Source organism: Calliphora vicina, chromosome 1 (assembly GCF_958450345.1).
Source record: "Calliphora vicina chromosome 1, idCalVici1.1, whole genome shotgun sequence".
NCBI classification, from domain to species: Eukaryota; Metazoa; Arthropoda; class Insecta; order Diptera; family Calliphoridae; genus Calliphora; species Calliphora vicina.
In genome coordinates, this window is record NC_088780.1 from 101,561,709 (window position 1) to 101,581,323 (window position 19,615).

Sequence of the window (19,615 nt, forward strand, 5' to 3'; positions counted from 1 at the left end):
AAGTTTAATTTTATGCTGGAATTTAATGTTGGCAACACATGCAAACAAAAATACATCTATTTAATAAACATTTTATTAAATACTCTAAAAATACATACAACATAATAGAAAAAAGCTACAGAACAGCAATTTCCCGGTACCAACCGCGCGTGAAAAAGTCAAGCCAGTGCAGTGCAGTTCAGTGCGGACGGATGCTTGTTTTAGCCGGTCGTCTAGCTGGAAGTTGGCACTTGACGTCTGAAAGGTCAAGTTCATGACAATGTGGCAAACATTTACTACAATGTTGTATGTGTGGAGAGAGACAAAAAAAAGTATATATACAGCAAAGCAAATTACTGCTATTGCAATAACAAGTACATTCGACGGACGGACTCATACTACTATTTGTGGTAATTGTAGTATTTTGTACGAGTATCTACTTGTCGTAGTAGAAATACAACTCTAAGCGCCATTACACTGCTGAATTATTAGTTTTTCTCGGTAGATATATTGTTGCTGTAGTAGCAGCGAGAAATCCTATACATTTAGAGTTAGTATGAGAGACATAATTAGACTAGTCCATAAAAAGAATATCAAAAATAGAGAATGTTGAAAGTAATTCTTCCCCACTATTTTTTTTTATTGCAAAAACACGTTGGGCTCTCCACGATTTCATTAAGGATATCTTAGAGAATTTTTACCAATTAATTCGAAGTCAAACCTTTTTTACTGTCAATAAAACAATTTAAGAATATGAAAACCTTTCACTGCAGAGGTCAAAGGTCAAGTTTTTAAATATTTGAGATTTTTTATGAAAATATAAACAAAGATTTAGCTATATAAGTTTATTATTCTGTTTTCCCGGTTCGGTTGCTATTTCAATTCGAGGAAATCGGACCACAAATGGCTGAGATATAAACAATTTTTTATCTATTTCTGGATTACTATGATACCTACTTCAAAGGGCTTTCCAACGATATACATATACACACAGCCTCAAAAGTGAGTAAACACCCACGAATTTTTTGATTTTTTTAGGATCATGAAAATCATTATAGTCCGACTTTTATTGTTTCAAACCGAAACAATAAAATTTTAATCGATGAATTAATTTTAGGATTTTCATTATCTTAAAAAAAATGAAATATTTTTTGGTGTTACTCACTTTTGAGTCTCACTATATAAGACCATAATAATTCAGACCTACAAAATCGAGAAAAAATATTTTTTAATCCGGTTTTTTTTTCTTGCACAACAAAATTTTTTCGCCTGTACTGTTTTAACTAATAACATATTTTTCAGTAACAAAAATTTTAAAAAAAATAATTTTATACACCAAAATATACATATTGTTATGAATTTGCAAAAGCGATTTGAATTTAAAGGTCTGTAACGATTGCCTGCAACGTTCATCATGTTTGTAAACATGTCTATCAGTAGAAGCTTCTACCTATCAACAATGTCGGTAGCATGCGGTTGATTAGCATTGTTTTTAAGTATGGCAACACTAAATGTTTAAGCTGCTAACATTAACATCGAAAGCTCTAGAATTCGAATATACGAGTTTTGACCGTTAAGAATACTCAGATGAAGATGGCAGTGTGTATAAATAGAGACTGCGGTTGCAGTAGTGAGTGAGTCTAAGACATCAACTGCATTACCAGTGTACATTATAAAATGTGTGTGTATTTCTGCGAATTCACAAACGTGTATTAAAACACTGCGTGATTATTTAAACTGTTATGGTTGTACATTTTAAATGCAGTATTGACCATAACTAAAGCACCCTCTCAATGATTTTTTTAAAATCATAATTTTTTTGATAAAAACGGCTTTTTTTGGGATGTATTTTGTATATATTTTATTAACTAATATTGTTAATGTACATATAATATTCATTTAGTAAAAGATAATTTAATAAAAATTTATTTAAGAAGATATATTTGACTCGCTACTGCATATTTGCAATGTGAGTTATTGGGAATCACAATTAATGCATTTAAAAATTCCAAAAGATAAAAATAATGGAATGCGTAGTGTGCAAAATTTAAGTTTTATACAGTTTATTGTTAATAAAAACAATGACAAGGAACAAGTACTCCAGTGAATTTAAAATTAAAGTTATTGAAGACTGGAAGACGGGCTTATCACTACATGAATTTAGTAAAAAATATTCAATTAACAGATCAATTATTTCCAGGCTCGTTTCAAAAATTTTTAAGACTAGTCGCATATCGCCGGTACATTCTGCAGATCGTTCGCGTAAAACCACACGATATGATGATTCCTTGATCAAAAGAGCAATACAAAAAGATTGTACAGCATCAGTTAGTCAAGTAAGAACAAGTTTAAGATAATGCGTTACCGAAAGAACAATCCGTAGAAGAGTAGAAGAAGCTCGATTATTCAGCTGACGACCAGCAAAAAAAAACATTTCTATCAGCTAAGAACAAGAAATCTAGACTGAATTTTACCAAAGCCCATATCGACTGGAGTGTCCTAAAATGGAAGACAGTACTGTTCCCTGACGAATCCAAATACAACTTAAAAAGTTCCGCTGTAATAAGGCGTATACGCAGACCAAAAGGAGAAAGACTTAATCCTAAGTATTGCAGAGGAACAATTAAATATGGAGGTGGCAATGTAATGGTCTGGGGTTGCTTTTTGGTCAAGGATTTGGGCCAAATCATAAAATTTATGGGATTATGGATCGATTCATGTACCGTGATGTATTGAAAGATGTAATGTTGCCTTATGCCAGTGAAGATATGCCACTTATAGGGAGCTTCCAACAGGATAACGATCCTAAGCACACCTCCAAAGTTTGTAAGACTTGGCTACTGAGCAATAAGATTCAAGTTCTTCATTGGTATGGTCAATCTCCAGATCTTAATCCTATTAAGAACTTGTGGCTCATTGTTAATATGAAAATAAATCGTGAAAATTGCTGAAAAAGGGATAGGCAATTTGCTAAGAGATGTTCTTGTGCCATCCAAAACAAAGGATTTATAGGATTTTATAGTTGAAGGGGTGCTTTAGTTTTGTCCATTTCATTTTCTACCTTAAAATATTTTTGATTTTAAGTTACCTCTTCTAGAAAGGTTATCTTTGAAAGTATTTGTTTATCAATAATAAACATATTGACAAATGAAAATAATACAATAGTTATGGCCAATACTGTAAATAAAGAGTTGATACTAATTTTAAACTACTAAACTGCTTTTATTTGCAATCAAAAGTATCCGGTTTATTTAAAGGAAATAAACCACGTTTTTAAAAGGTAAAAACGTAACAATATTTTTAATCTTTATATTAAAGCATACTTTGGTGAAGGGTATATAAGTTCTTTTACTTGTTTAAGAAAAATTTAGATAAAACTTAAAAGAAATATTGCCCCGAATAACAAATACTGTTATTAAGAAAATTTTTAGGCTAATTCGAAACCGAATATTCAGTCAAACTCTCCAAATATTCTACCCGATCATCATATATTCTTACAATTTTTTTTGGGAGCAGGCTAATACATGCTTACTTATGTCTGAATATTTGCAAACATTTATACACACTCATACATTCTCCACTTTTGCAAACATACAAGTGCAATGTTAAGGTAATAGAGTTTACTATACCAGGTGTAATGTAACAAACTTTAAAATATTTGTTTGTGGGGAAGTTGACCAGCAGTCAGCATAAAGAACCAGATTAAAAATTATGCAGCTGGTCTCTAATAGTAGTAGTAGAAAAAATTGTGTGTTCGTGACTTCTGGAAAGAGCAAACATTTTGTAAATTTTGGTAATGTTTGGTACTTACTTCCTGTGTTATTATTCTCATTATTTCAAATAACAAGAAACTTCTTGGGACATTTTGTTTTTTTTTCTGGTGGGTATTGTTCAGCTTCATCAGTCACATAAAAATCTTGAAATCCTGGAAGTGGTGAAAAGTCTACCACTACATAAGTTTCATTATCCATCACTCAACAGGAGTGTTTTTTTTAATAAAGTTTGACATCAATTTTTTCTTTCGTTCTTTTGGTTCTAAGTTCTTTAACACATTGCGATCTGGAACTTTCTGAATTTTATACGACTTCAACCCAGCATTAGCTTTGGCTCTGTGTACAAACGAATCAGAGCATTTAACTTTACAAGCTGTTGAAGAAAAGTTTTGAGTTGATCATTGTAGAAATAGAACTTTCATGAAGCTACTGGAAGGAAGATGGCGTTTGAAGTCGGTTAGTTAGATTATCATATTCGCAGTTAGAGTTAACAGTCTTGTACGTTATAAAGTGTAATTTAAGTGTGTTTGTATTATTGTGAATTATAAACTTGTATTTGTATTAAAACACAGAGTGACTATTTAAACTGTTGTTGTGTAAATTTTAATAAATAGTTGTTGCAATTTTAAACTACTAAACTGCTTTTATTTGCAATCAAAAGTATCCGGTTTATTTAAAGGAAATAAACCACCGTTTTTAAAAGGTAAAAACGTAAAAATATTCAAATGAAAGCCTTTGAATTAAAGTAAATTCGATTTTGGGAAGGGATTTATTGAATAATTGACTGACTAAAACTTTTTAATTCCGAATTAAGATTTTGGTGAATTTCAATTTGGGTTTCAATTGAGCAACACCAAAGCCAGTGTCATATTCATGTGTGACAGGTTCCCTTTATATAAGAACAAAAACTGGAACCGTTCTCTACCATCCACGACCAGTTTGGTTTCAGTTACCTTCCCTACTGGGCTTGCAGAGATTTCAAACTAAATTGTTAAACAAAAATGGCAAGACACATATTTTACATCGGTGGGAATTATTCAGAGGACTTTGAGATGAGGTGCTACTTCTGCAAGGACATGAATTTTTTATATTAATTCACAAAAAGTTTACTTTATTCATTTACAGGAAAGGCTGTGAGTAGAAGGATTTTGTTTTATTTCAAACCTTTTTCTATTTACAGCAAAGAACATTTCAATACATAGAGTATTAACATTAAGGAGTCCTTCCCCTCATCTTGTATAACTTCTCATTGGCACAAGTGCTTAAACTCTTTTAACCAGCGGTAACAAAAAATAAATGAACAGCAAAATGAACAGAAGAAGAAAAAAAACAACAACGGAAAACTGTTGATGTAATTGCTTGAAGTTGGCTTGACTGGGCTTTGGTTTAACTTGACTTGGTTCATTGGATGTTGGCTGGCAGACAACATCAACAACCACCACCAAAACACAGGGGACAGTAAAATATTAACAAACAAACGAAAAAAAAACTCAAAACAAGTAGATGGATGCGCTTTGTTTTAACAACAATTTCCACATCACGTGACGTAAAAAACAAACTCCAGCTAAATTAAAAAATCAAAAGTTAAAAACTAAAAAAAGAAAAAAAAGTTAAATTTGCAAAAATATTAACTTCCCGCCTTTTAAATAGCTAAAGCTAAAGAGACACGCACCTTTTTATTTAAAATTCAAACTTAATACAATAAAAATTATGCGAATTTTAACATTTTCGCCAAACAAAATGTGTTGGCTGTAATTTTTTCTTTCTGTTAATGTTAAAGATGACCACGATAAAACATCATTGAGATTTCCCTGGCAAACACTTAAAAACTGATTGCATAAAAATGTGTGTGGCTGGCTTAAATAGAAACATAGAGACAGACAGAGAAGACTTTTTAAAATATTTGCTGGTCCATTAGACAACATTTTATTTCTGTTGTAACTTTAGGAATTTGTGATTATTGTTGTTTAATGATATTTTTTTCACATGCATTTTTATTTTACAAATTAAAATATGCAAGTCTTTGGAGTTTATTTCGAAACTGTCGTCTTAAGAAAAGTAATAGGAGTTCCAACACCCCACACACAGTGAGGGGCAGTGGCTTATGGACGACTGTTTGCAACATTTTATTTTAAAGTTGGCAACAAAAAAAAAAACAAATAATCTGCTTGTACAAGTTAATTTTGTGGGCAAGTTTGCTGGACATGAGATTTAGACAGACACACACGCCTACTAATTTGCAAACTACAACTCCTGGTTGCTATTTGTGGAAGTTTTATTGTCTTTTACTTTCTTTCCTTTTTTATGTTTAGTTTATTTAATTTTTATTTATATCGTTATCTATTTGGGATGTGATGAGAGCTAATCTATGGGGAGATGTGAGGTGGATTTATAGAATATAAAACAGATGTCAGAAATATTTAGGAACTGCCGTTGAGTAGCATTTGGTAATGCAAAAGCTGCCAATTGACCTACCTGCAATGACATGTGCAGCTTAAATTCGCCAGTCAAACGATTGTTTACCCAGCAAAAAATGGTGCTTCCTCGGAAGCAGGTTTGTAAGGCAGAGAGCACTTGTATAGTGCTACCACTTCGCATGAAAGATTACATGATTTTTATATGGGATTCCTCGCTTACCCCCTTTGCTGGGTAGTGAAAGGGGGTAAGCAGTGGTTGTTCTTAGTGACCAATGAATTCATCTAACTGAAACCATTCCAATTTTAACTTAAATACAATTACTAACGAAATGTAGTTGAAGTTTACTTTTACTCTTTTCAGCTTTAAGTCTGTTACAAAATCAACTTAACTTCCTTGGACACAGATACTAATAGATAGTCCATGAATGTTCCATAAAGGCTAAAAAATGTTGAATTACAAATCCCATCATCTTCACCTACTGTCGCAAATTTCATGCTGAAAAGATTCGGGAGTAAGACTACAGTTGTACATGAGATCCTAAAGTTCTAAATGATCGATTGCGTAAAATCCTATGATCATCTCCTACTGTCGCAAGTATCATGCAGAAAACCTTCCAAGGTTAGGCCACAGGTACTTTTGAATATAAATGGATAAAAAGAGTGTCCCAAAATTCGAGCAAGATTTTAAAATTCCGTCAAATATGGTGGAAATATTGATTTAACTCCGTCAACTGAAGAGAGTAATTGAAAAATACAGAGAAATCGGATCAATTGGTGATGCTAAACACAGCGGTCGTCCAAAAACAAGCTGTTCAAATCTCAATAACGATGCAGTGCGGTTCACAAGTGGTGATTTTGACCCGGAAGACAAAGATCGCTCAGACCAGCCAAGAATTGGAGGCGTTACTCCATGAAGATTGTTGTAAAACTCAACAAGAACTTCCAAAATCATTGAGAGCTACTCAAGCAGCAATTTCAAAACTTTTGCGAGCAGCAGGATTCATCCAAAAGCTGTGAAAATGGGTACCATACGAATTGAAGGCGAGAGAGCTTGATAGACTAATAAAAGAGATAATTCTCTGTATTTGGTGGGATCAATATGGTACTGTCTATTATGAGCTGCTGAAATCTGGCCAGACTATCACAGGGAACCTGTACCGAACGCAACATAATCGTTTAAAGCAACATATTCGTTTGGCCGAAAAACACCCACAATATGCGGCCATATATGAAACCATAATATTCCATCATGACAATGCCCGGCCACATGTTGCAATACCTGTTAAAAACTATTTAGAAAGAAGTGCTTGGGAAGTTTTGCCTCACCCGCCTTATAGACCAGACCTTGCCCACGCTCTCTCTGGAATATGCTTCACTTTATAACAAAGTATCCGAAATTGGCTTGATTCGTTCTTGGCCTCAAAAGATTAGTAGTTATTTTGTCGTGGAATATAGAGGCTTTCGTCATGAAGGCTGATATCTAGGGTAGTAAATTTTGGCACTCCGCATGGTGGGGCAAGTTCACCTGGTGTGTGCAATGGGCTAGATCATTGAACTCTTGCTAGCGACTGGAGCAAGAGTTCACTCAACGAGGGGTACATTTACCTTTTCTGTGCAATCTGGAATCGACCAGTGGACTACTTAGTGGTTGGAGCAAGAAAAGTGAACTGTCGCCCAAATTACATGCTCAAGATCATTTAAGTACTGTAGATCATTATTCTAAAAAACTTTTTTTAAATAAAACACAGATTCTGTAACTTTTGGGCCGTATTTTAGTGTCCTGTCAGAATTGAAGGCAAACTGTGGATTGTTATAAAAATAACATAGGTTCAATCGCAGCTAAATAAGTAATTTGACTGAATAGGCCACAATTTAGATCCATTGAAATATTTTATTATTAAAGGTGGTAATCTTTGGAAGAATCAAAGTCATTTAATATGAATAGTTTAATATTAGAAAAAATGCACAACCTTCAAAATATCAATTTGTTTCGAATTAAAATTCACAAAAAAACATTCCAACCAAAAACTACAATTAATTTAACCAGAAACAAAAATAAGCATTGATTTGTCATATTAACAAAACATTTAATTACTGACATCACGCGATAACAAATTGTTATTTAGCATAGACAAAAAAAACACAAATACTTTGCTAAATGATTTTAAATAGATATAAAAATTAAATAAATAATTGAGTATATATCCAACAAATTACAATGAAGAAAAAAACTATAAATAAATGACAAATAAAATTAGCAAATACATGAATGATGGAATGAATGTTTCTTGCTAACCACATAAATTTAAAAATAAAAAATGTACCCTAATCTAAAATTAATTAGCCAACGATCATCGTGTGCCCATTTAAAATGTATTTATTTCAATTTGTGATTTGAGTAGCAAGCTTGTAATTTTTCTGTTATCACCACAAAACCATTGCAATCATTTATCCACTTAGTTAGATATTAAGTCACTTTGTTATAATTTTTTTTTTGCTGTTGTAGGGGGATTTAAATTTATTTTGAAATGATTAAAAGCAGTTTATTGCAAATAATACTTTTTACACAATTTCCTAAAGTAATTTCTAAAAAAAACTTAGCATACAAAAAAAAACTTTATAAAAACGAAACAAAGTAACCCACAACAATGTAATCAGTCCAGATCATGGCCCTATGGGGGCTATTTAGGGAACTTAACCGGTTTATAAACACTACTGATTAGGCAAAAATCTAGCTATTACAATTGGTTATTATAAATAAAGATGGTCAAACCACTATAAATATAAGTTGTATGCTTAGATTATTTCATTTATTATTGTATCTAATGGTTGGTATACATCTCAGAGGTCTTTCAGTCATAGTGGACTGATGCTAAATTGAGTTAAAAAAATAAAAATATAAGAGAGCTATATTTGGCTGTGCTGAATCTTATATACTCTTCACCAAGTTATACTTCAAAATAAATTGTTTCAATATTTTTAGGTAAACAAAATTAATTTTTTTCCAAAGTTGCTTTTTTAATTTTTTGGAAAATTTGTTTTTTGAATTGTTAAATTTTGAAAAATTTTTTTTTGTTTTTTAAATTTTTATTTGTTTTTTCTATTTTTTAATATTTAGCAAAAAAAAAACCTTTGGTGTAACAAATTCGGATTAAAAAATATTTTTCCGATTTTGACCCATTGTAGGTCCAACTTACTATGGTCTTATATACGTCGTTGCAAAGGTCTTTGGAATATCTATCATCAGATATCCATATTGTCTATATTAATGACTTAGTAATCCAGATATAGATTAAAAATAGGTCAAAAATCGAGTTTGTCCTGGTTTTTTTCTTATATCTCAGCCATTTGTGGACCGATTTTCTCGATTTTAAATAGCAACCGAGCCGGAAGACTTCCGGAGATATTGATGTATGAATCGTGTATGTAAGTTATTTGGGGGCTTCGGAAAGTTGATTTCAACAGACAGACGGACAGACTGACAGACGGACATGGCTTAATCGACTCCGCTAACTATAAGGATTCATATTGTGGAAATTACAAACAGAATGACAAACTTATACATATATACCTTTCTCACGAAGATGAAGGTTATAAAAAGGTGTCAAAAAGTGTGGTAGATTTTAAACGGAGATGGATTACCTGTTCGATCAAAGTGACAGAAAGTTCTATAAAAACATTAATGGAAGGGTTTCCGGAAAAGGTTCATAAACTCAGCACTATTGATTTGAACAATAAAAATAAAATTTTTGGTAAATTGTAATAATAATTTCAATCAAATAATAAAAATCAGATATTTTCGATCTCAGGTCAAACTACTATTAACATACGTTGTATGCTTAGATTATTTCATTTTATTAATGGTTGGTATACATCTCAAGCGCCTTTCAGTTATAGTGGACTGATGCCAAATTGTCAATAATTTTGACTTTATTTGAATAATTAGAAATTTTATTAATCAGGATGAGATTCGTTCAACATCTGTTCAGATACTTTTAAACAGAATCAGATTCTCAGAAATGGAAATTTTAGGATATTTTGTCCAATGAGACCACATTTGCACCGAGGCTGAAAAATGGCATATTAAGGTACAAGGTGGCGCAAAAGTAATCCTCCTATCAGAAAATGTTATAAATTTTGCGATTGGCCCCTAATGTCAGTTCTGTTTTGACATTTGTGTAGTAAACACATGCGAAATACATGTTAATAAACAATGTTACGCTACACTGCTGCAGAACGCGGAATATTGCTGACTATTTATTTGACCAATAATCGGTCGGTGACTTTGGCACAACATGAATTTCGTCGCAGATCTCCTGGGGCACTGAAAATCCGCGTGTAACCCACGAAGAGCCATTACACCCGCTCAAAGTCACTGTATAGTGTGCTGTTTTCGTTGGAGGAGTCATCGGACCTTTTTTCTTCGAAGATGTCGCGTGCTAAACGGTTACTGTGAATGGTGAGCGCTACAGAGCAATGATCAACGAGTTCTTTTTGCCGCAACTTGATGAATTGGGATTGGAAAACATGTGGTTCCAACAGGACGATATGCCACAACCGATATGCTGAAGGATGCATTTCCCGGGCGCCTAATCTCCCGTTTTGGCGATTTGCACTGGCCAGCAAGATCGCCTGATTTGACCGCTCCAGACTTCTTTTTGTGGGGCTTTTTGAAGTCGTGGGTTTATGTCAACATGCCTCAGACTCTTGCAGCTCTTAAAGACAATATCCGTCAAGAATGTGAGGAGCTATCGCCGGAAGTTTTGGCCAAAGTGATGGAAAATGACATAAAAAGGGCTCAAATGACAATCAACTGTGGCGGCGGCCATTTACATGACATCATATTCTCGACTTGATGTAAAAAAAATTAAAAGACCAAATAAAAATAAACTACACGAAGGATCAAAGTTTTTAATTTTTTTTTTTAATTACAGCCAAAAAACATCGGAAGTTTACTTTTGCGCCACCTTGTATATAAAACTGAATTTCGTTGGGCTAACCCTTCTTTGGGATGATTTTAGAACAAATATATGAAATTCGGGATTTCGACCGACAACTGATTGGTTCTCAGTTACCCAGAACTGCCCCCAGATCGAAAGTCTGGAGTGTCACGAAAAGTCAGCAGTAACCCCGATTAAATTTCTAAGAAGATGTTAAATTTCATTTAATTATTTTTCAAAATTAATATCAATTGGAAATAGTGAAATGTTAAAACGACAACAACAACACTATGTGAGTATGAGTATTTGTTTGTAAAGAATTTTAAATAAAATATAAATATTTACTACTATTTGTTGTAGGTCAGTGCCGTTTTTTTTGTTGTTTGTAAATACAACAACAAATACTGATATTTATCATCATAACAAAAAACACTCATTTCACATAATTTGATTTTAGTTTTGTTTTGTTTGAAATGATCAATGAATTGTTTGCAGTTACTCATACTGGGTGAGAGTAAACATATGTAGGGGAAGTCACTTATTTACAAATATTTATTTATACAAACAAACAAACGAGTACGTAGTACTATAATTATTTCTTTATTTTTGTTTAAATAAACATTTAAATTTGAAAACAAAACAAAAACAAAAAATAACATTAAATTAAATGATCTGTAAACTAAATGAATCATTTAAATTTATTAACATTTGAATATGATGTCATAAATTGCTAGTTTTTTTTTGCTATTTTGAAATGAAAAATTGAAATTTTATAAAAAAACAATCACCTTTATAAATTATTGTAAATAATTAGTGTCATTTAAAGTGTCATATTAATTATTTATATTTCTCTTAATTATTCTATATAAGTTCTCAGTTTTTATATTAACCGATTGTATGACTGACTGACTGTTAAACTGTCTGATTGACTTACGATGTATGCATGACAGCAGCAGTGGCATTTCCATCATTTGCGAACGTGCTAAAATGTAAATTACAAAGTAATTGATTCAATAATCAATTCTATTCAATGCAAAATAAAACATTGTGTATTTCCACTCAACAACAATTATTGCTCAAGTGATAATAGAAAAGAATTTCAAATTGCACAATTATTTTGCATATGAAAAACAAACAATGTGGAGGTGTGGTTTTATGAGAATTGCATTTAAATTGACGTATAAATGTGCTTCAATAATGATATGATTTGACTGTAATTGATGATATTTTGCATGAATGCATAAATAAGATCTTAATTATTTGATAATTTATTACAGCTACAGATTATATCTGGTGTAAATAATTAGCGAGGTGTGTTCTAGACAGACGTTAATTGTAGTAAAATTTTAAATTGAAAATAAAAAAAATTTTATAATTTTAAAGAAATATTAAATGATTTAAAATCTCTCTCCCTCTCTCACTCTTATAATTTCTGACTTTGTTTTATCTTCATACTTTCATATTTGATAAAAGTATCAGGTTTTAAATTAAACTGTGTACCGATATCGTAACGATTTTAATCAAATATCTACAGTTATCTATATAGTTCTCATTATCTTTGTTATAAAGTGTTCTTTCACTGTCAATCGATATATGAGGCAGGGCAAAAGTGGTGTAACCAGTGTTGCCATTTTGACGCTTTTCGGGTATTTTATGACGCTTTTTTGGTCTCGTTACCCTATTATTTTTTCCAAATACCCTTTTTAAAAAAAGGGTATTTTTTGGCGCTTCTTGTTAAAACCATGTGATTTTGTAACAAATCAAACTTATAAAAGATCTGAGGGCTTATTACCGCAGTCGAACACGATCGAATACTTATTCGAACGTTCGTTTTTTAATTTTTGGTATTCTCTTATTTGATATCGAATAAAATGTATAGCAAATTATTAACATTGTGTTTTTGCTTCACAATCTCCCATGGGAAACAACCCTTTTGAATAATTTTAAAGAGTTTCGCTTACATTAGTGTTAAGTTCATCTGAATAGTAGATTGCGTTCGACCACTGTTGGCTATGATTGCTGACCACTGGCACAAACTATAAATTTTATTTCTTAGAAATTTATATTTCAATATCAAAAATAATTGTTTATTTCTTTAAAATATTTCCATATCAATCATCTCTAGCTGGCCTGACTGGCCTCATAAAACCAAAAGAAATAAAAATTATGAACTTGTGCTACTCTAGATTTAAAACAAAATAAATAAATACAAAATAAATCATTTAAAGGCGATAATAAATATTAAATAAATAGTAGCACAATGTATTTTTAACATTACTGTGTGAATTTTAACATTTAAATAATAATTTTATTATTATTATTTAATAGTAGTAATTGTTTACATATCAAAAGTGAACTAATTTCTTAAAGAAACCTTGAACTCAATGGAAAAAGTTTAGCTTAGTTTTAGTTATTTTGGGAAAGAATGTAAGTTAAAGTAATTTCAACAACTAAAATGTGTGTGTGTTTTGAAATCGATAAGAATTAAAAATGTTTGAAATAACTTAGATATAACTCAGAAAGTGTGAGTTTAACTCTAAGTCAGTGGTAGGCATAAAGAGAACATGGATCAGTTGTAATCTGACCAGCTATTTATTGTGATTTTTATTTCCTATCTGATCAGTTTTATGAAGTTTGTTAACATTCGTGTTATTTACATTTAAATTCACCACAGCTGGCCATAAATTTCATCCACTGCTCTAAATCATATTCTTGCTCCCATTTAATATTAAATTGAAAAAGGAAAAGATTTGTTAACAAAATTGGCCAAGTTTTGATAGGTTAGGGGGTGCTATGTCCGCTGAAGTGAGCCAAATTTTACTTTACACGTTTTTGCATTAAGTTATTTTTCCGGATCATATAAAAATTTTATATAGACCCGAAGAAAATTTTTTTCTACAAAAGAAAAAATATATGGGCTTTTTTGGGGAAAAACGTAAAAAATTAGGTCCTTTTTACAAGTTCCAACTTTGGATGCGTATAACATTTTATAGGGAAGAGATAACTGTTAGCAAGTTGTTTTTATTTTATTTAGAATTTTATCGCCAAAATAGCTGATATTTTAAAAATAAATTTCGACCCTCCGTACGCCCGCCATATCTAAATAACCATAAAAAGATCGAGCAAAATTAAAAAAAATAAATCAATAAACCTGAATATCTCTTCAACTAATAGAGATAACATATACTTGTAAGTGTATTTTATGTAGATCTTCTCAAGGACTATTTATATTCAAAACTTCAGCTCATTTTTGGCGATTTTTTTTAAAAAATTTGAGACCCGAAGTGACCAACTTTGAGGGGCTACGTACTTGCCCCCATTAGCGCTAGGAAGCTGAACAAACGTAAATCAACTCGAAAAAACCACAGCTCCAACCATTTGAAATTTCGTAACTCTAATAGTTCCCGAGATACCGAATTATTTCCAAAAATTAGTAAATTCTCAGCGAGTTGTTTAGTTTTCCCTAAATTATTTGACACGTAAAAAACATAAGGTAGACAAGTTATATATCAATGGATAGAGGATTTTGTCTACTTTTCAAAAATATATATAACTTTTGACAAATAAAAAATTCATGGAATACTTTTTTGAAAAATATGACAAAAAATACTTTTTATTGAATTTTTGCATAGATACAAATTTTTCAAATTGAAATAAAATTTTTATTTATGAATATTTTTTAATGAAATTTCACAGTTATGTAGATTTTTCTATTTAAAATGGAAAAATAGAAACAAATTTTGAAATTTGTAATTAAGTATTCCGCAATTCCCAAAAAAAAATCTTGAAAAATCCCAAAAATGGGATTTTTTCGTTTTTTGGCTATAATATCCATAATAGGGGCGGGGTTATCGGAACAATTTACAAAATAATTAAGAACTTATTGGGCCATCTAAAATAGGTTACTATATTTTGATATCGAGTATGCGATTTGAGAATTTTTGCCCTAAAGTTGAATTTTACATAAAAAATAGGCATTTTTTGTCGGTATCAAAAATTATAAATGTTTTTTTGCATTTAAAATATTTGACGTAAAGTTAGCTTTTTAAAAAATACAAATTCATTATACATCCTCTTAGAAATTTTTTTAGATAACTTAAAAAGAATAAAAGTACTTTTTTTCCAAAAAAATTGCGAAAAATCGCAAAAAAATTAATTTTTTTAAATTCAAATGCATGTAACTTTGGACTCAGCCATGATTTTTAAACACTTCTTTCTTTATTTGATATATAGATCTATTGTTAATCCTATAAAAGAAAAATTGATAAAATCGGAGAATATTTGGAACCGCGGTCACCAAAAAACTGGAGTAGGGTGAGTAAAAATGTTGAAAATTAAATTTTCAAATGCGAATATCTCCTAAGCTATAAGAGATAATTGATAGCTACGACGAGGTTTTAAATCGGAACACAAACGATGAAATAGGATAATTTTAAAAATTGAACATACCCGAGGTGTCCTACTTTGGGAACCCCTGGTCCCGCTCCTGGTGGGGTCATGAGGTCCACGTTCAAAACGTATACTCGACTACACTTCCTCTTTGCGCATGTGAAATTTCATTCAAATCGGCGTAAGGGTTTAGAAGTTACAGATTTATTTCCTCTTTTTTTATTCTCATACCACTGTGCAGCGTCTAAAACTAACGGCGCCGCACCATTCATGTTTATATTCATAAAAGGAAACCTGTTGTATTTCAAAATCTCCCTACTCAAACACAATTTTCAATTTAAAAAAAGAAAACAAAACAAATGGAAAGAAAACTGAAATAATTTTTAAGACTCCAATTAATTTTAAATGTTTAATTCCGTTATTGACCCAAATATTTAAAAATAAATTCTTTGCTATCAAACAAATGGAAACAAAGTTTATAAATAGAAATAAAAATAGAAATTGGAAATAGAAATATTTCAACAAAAAAAACACAAATTTTCTAACTCATTCTAAACAAAAATAAAAACAATAAGAAAAAGAAAACAAACATATAATCAGAATAAAAGAAATTAGTGGGTGGATGCATAGAAATTTCTAAATATAAGAAAAATACAAAAGAAAAATAAACAAATTAAACCATTAAACCCAGGTACCCCACCCCCACTGAGAGCTAGACTAAAGTTTTGTTCAGCATACGAATTTCTATGTTTCTAAAGAAATCTTTCTTTATTTTTGGGAATATTTCATTTTCCCTAGCAGGTGGTTTATTTGATTTTTTTCTCTTAATTTTTAGAATTTCAAGAGTTATTGATGACAAACCCAATTTGAAAGCATAAAACTGAAATTTTAATTTAACTTTATGATCAATTAAAATAGTTTAGTGTTCAAAAATTGAAAACCACAAATAATTATCTTGCATGTGCCTTAAATATTTCTGATACTAAAGTCATAAACTTTCACCAGTTCTATTAAATTTTTTTTGGGAAATTTTATGAGAATTTTTTAAACGTTGGCCGTTAAAAATATTTAAGGATTATTGAAAATTGCGGGAAATTTATTAACGTTTTAAGAACATAAAATACAAAGTATAATTTGATTGCTGACAAAGAAATGGGGTTTTGGAAAGTCACTAAAATTAGTATTTTATTAGAACTTAATAAAATACTTGAAATAAATCCATAACAGTAAATCTTATATATCGTCACCTGAAATGTAAAAGGGCTTAACAACCAAACAATTCAAAATTGAGTTTTTAATGGATATTGGTACAGCGCATCAAGGTACACATCTTCTTATAGTTATAGCTTTCTATTTTTAAAAATAACGATTTTATTAAAGAAAGAAAATCATATTTATAACCACAACACTTTTCATTATACCCTACACCACCATAGTGGGGAGGATATTATGCGTTTGTGCAGATGTTTGTAACGGCCAAAAATATTAGTCTAACACCCACCTTAAAATATACCGATCGACTTAGAATCACTTTCTGAGTCGATTAAACGATGTCCGTCCGTCCGTCCGTCTGGTTGGCTGGCTGTCTATGTAAACCTTGTGCGCAGAGTACAGGTCGCAATTTTGAAGATATTTCGATAAAATTTGGCACATGTTATTTTTTCGGCCCAAGGACCAAGCCTATTGAAAATGGCTGAAATTGGTCCATTATTTCACCTAGCCCCCATACAAATGTCCTTCCGAAATTGGACTTTATCGGTCATAAATGTTTAATTTATAAATGTATCTCCACAAATTGCGCTCCAAATAAGTTTTATATATACAAAATTCATGTCACCAAATTTTGTTACGATCGTTCCATAATTTGTCATAGTTCCCATATAGACCCGCTTCCGAAAATCACTTTAACGTGCACAAATCGCTTAAAAATGCTGGTATACACACAAAATTCAACATAGTAAACTTTCATAGAGACATAAATCACACAATCGGTCCATAATTGGTCATAGCCACCATATAAGGCCAACTTCCGAAAATCCCTCAAAAATATAAATTATTGAAATTTTAAAAGAAAAATGTTTTTGCTCTTTTACTTAGTGTAGGGTATTATATGGTAGGGCTTGACCGACTATACTTTCTTTGTTTTTTGTCTCTCCTGTAAAATTTTCAAAAGTGATGATAGGCCTTTTTGCATCTTAGGTGACGATATAATAAATGGAGTTTTAAGCCAGTCTGTCTATTACTTGTTTGTTTATAGGCTGCACGAAACATTCTAAGCATACAAAATAAGAAAGGAATAAATTCAGTTTTAGAGTTAAGTTTTTTTTTGCTCTGAGTTCATGATTGTTGCTATTTATAAAAAAAATAGTGTCCTGTTATTTCCCTTAAACAGTAAAATATACAATTTATTTAAATTTAAGCGCATTAAATAACTTCTTGTTACTGTAATACCTATTTATCATTTTGTATGTTTAGTTTATTTCGTTTAAAAATCATATTGTATTTTCTAGACAGTTTAAATAGTTATTATTACTCACCTTAATATATTTGGATGTGATAATTTATTTAGAAGTTGTACTTCTCTTAACATATTTGGTCGATTTGCTCGCAATTGATTCATTTTTAAAACCATCACCTGGCCCGTTGTACGATGTGTGACCTAAAAATAAATATAAACAAAAACAACAACATAAATATTACATTTACAAAAAATACAAAACAAATAAATAATTGTTTAAAATAAAAACAATAACAATAAGTAATAATAGTAATAACAAATAAGTATAGAAAAAAATTATAAAAAAAAAAAATTGTTTAACTGTCAATGTCGAGGTCATATTAATAAACAACAACTCAAAATAACTAACAAGTGACCAAAACAATAACAATAATTAATTATTGTTGTAGTTTAGTTGGATTTTTTTCTAATAAATTTATGCATAAATAACTGTATGAGAAAAAAACTTTATGTTTACTGACTATATGACACACTATTTAGTAACTTGAGAGCATTTTATTTTCTATCAAAATGTTGCCTTTTTTGCATTTTACTCTTGCATTATTTGCAAAACTGCTGTCAATCTTATCACACAGAGCGAAGGTTGCCTTTTTGCTCTTAACACATTGACTGCAACGTCGGCCACATATGTGTGACACTGCACAATGCGGTTTACGCCACGTCGGACACATATGTCTGACACGACTTTTATTCTCTCTAGCTATGTCAGACAATAGTGCTGGATTTTAAGAATTTTTACGATGTTGTCTGGAAGTTCCTCATCAAAACTGTAATCTTCACATTCTTCATCACTTTCTGAACTTGTACTGAGTATTTTTTCTAACTCAATATCCCATAAAAACATCCTTTTCGCCATTTCGTAAGACCCTCTTATTTATAAAAAAAATCGATTTCTAAGCAGTAAATATTACTGACAGTAGCCTAAATTCCAATATTGACGTTTTCGAAGAGATTACGCAAAGAAAATGCTGTGGCCCCAGCATCTTATTTGGTGAAATTGCCTTGGCAGTTAATGTGTTAACTTGCATCTTGTGATAAATTCTGAATAAAATTCAACAATAAAAAAAGTAATTAAGGATTGAGATCGAAAAAATCTTAACATACATATATGTTAATAAAAATTAACCAACTAAACTTACTGTTTCGATTTTTTTTTATTTTATTGACATTATTATTACAATTTACAAGAAATATTGCTTTTATAATTCTAATCAATAGTGATGAAACCGGAAACCCTTCCATTAAGCTTTTTATAGAGCTTTATGTCCCTTTGTTCGAACAGGTAGTCCATCTCCGTTTAAAATCTACCACACTTTTGGACATCTTTCCTCTTTTAACAAGAGCCCAATATCCCTCCACTGGCCTTAGCTCCATGCAGTTTGGAGGATTTGCATCTCTTGGTACAAATAACACATTATTGCTCTTGTACCACTCAAGACCTTGCCAAATCAGGCAAAAATAAATAGTCTTATGAATGGAAGCATCCTCTTTTGTATACATTCCTTGATGTAAATTTCGGTATTTATAGAGCCCTTTGTTACAAATGTTTAGCTTCTTTTGCCGCAAATTTTTCTTCTTTTGGGTCCTAAACTTTTCTAC

The 19,615-nt window shown here is 31.0% G+C and overlaps 1 protein-coding gene across 1 annotated transcript in view; it reads right to left on the reverse strand.

Annotated features, from left to right (window-relative positions):
• The window catches only part of cdi (center divider), a 313,904-nt gene that overhangs the window by 76,734 nt on the left and 217,555 nt on the right, over positions 1-19,615 (reverse strand). Inside the window, exon 3 of the mRNA XM_065515254.1 lies at positions 18,036-18,157. Within this exon, the coding sequence (XP_065371326.1) occupies positions 18,036-18,157 (122 nt within the window). The remainder of the gene's footprint in view (positions 1-18,035; positions 18,158-19,615) is intronic.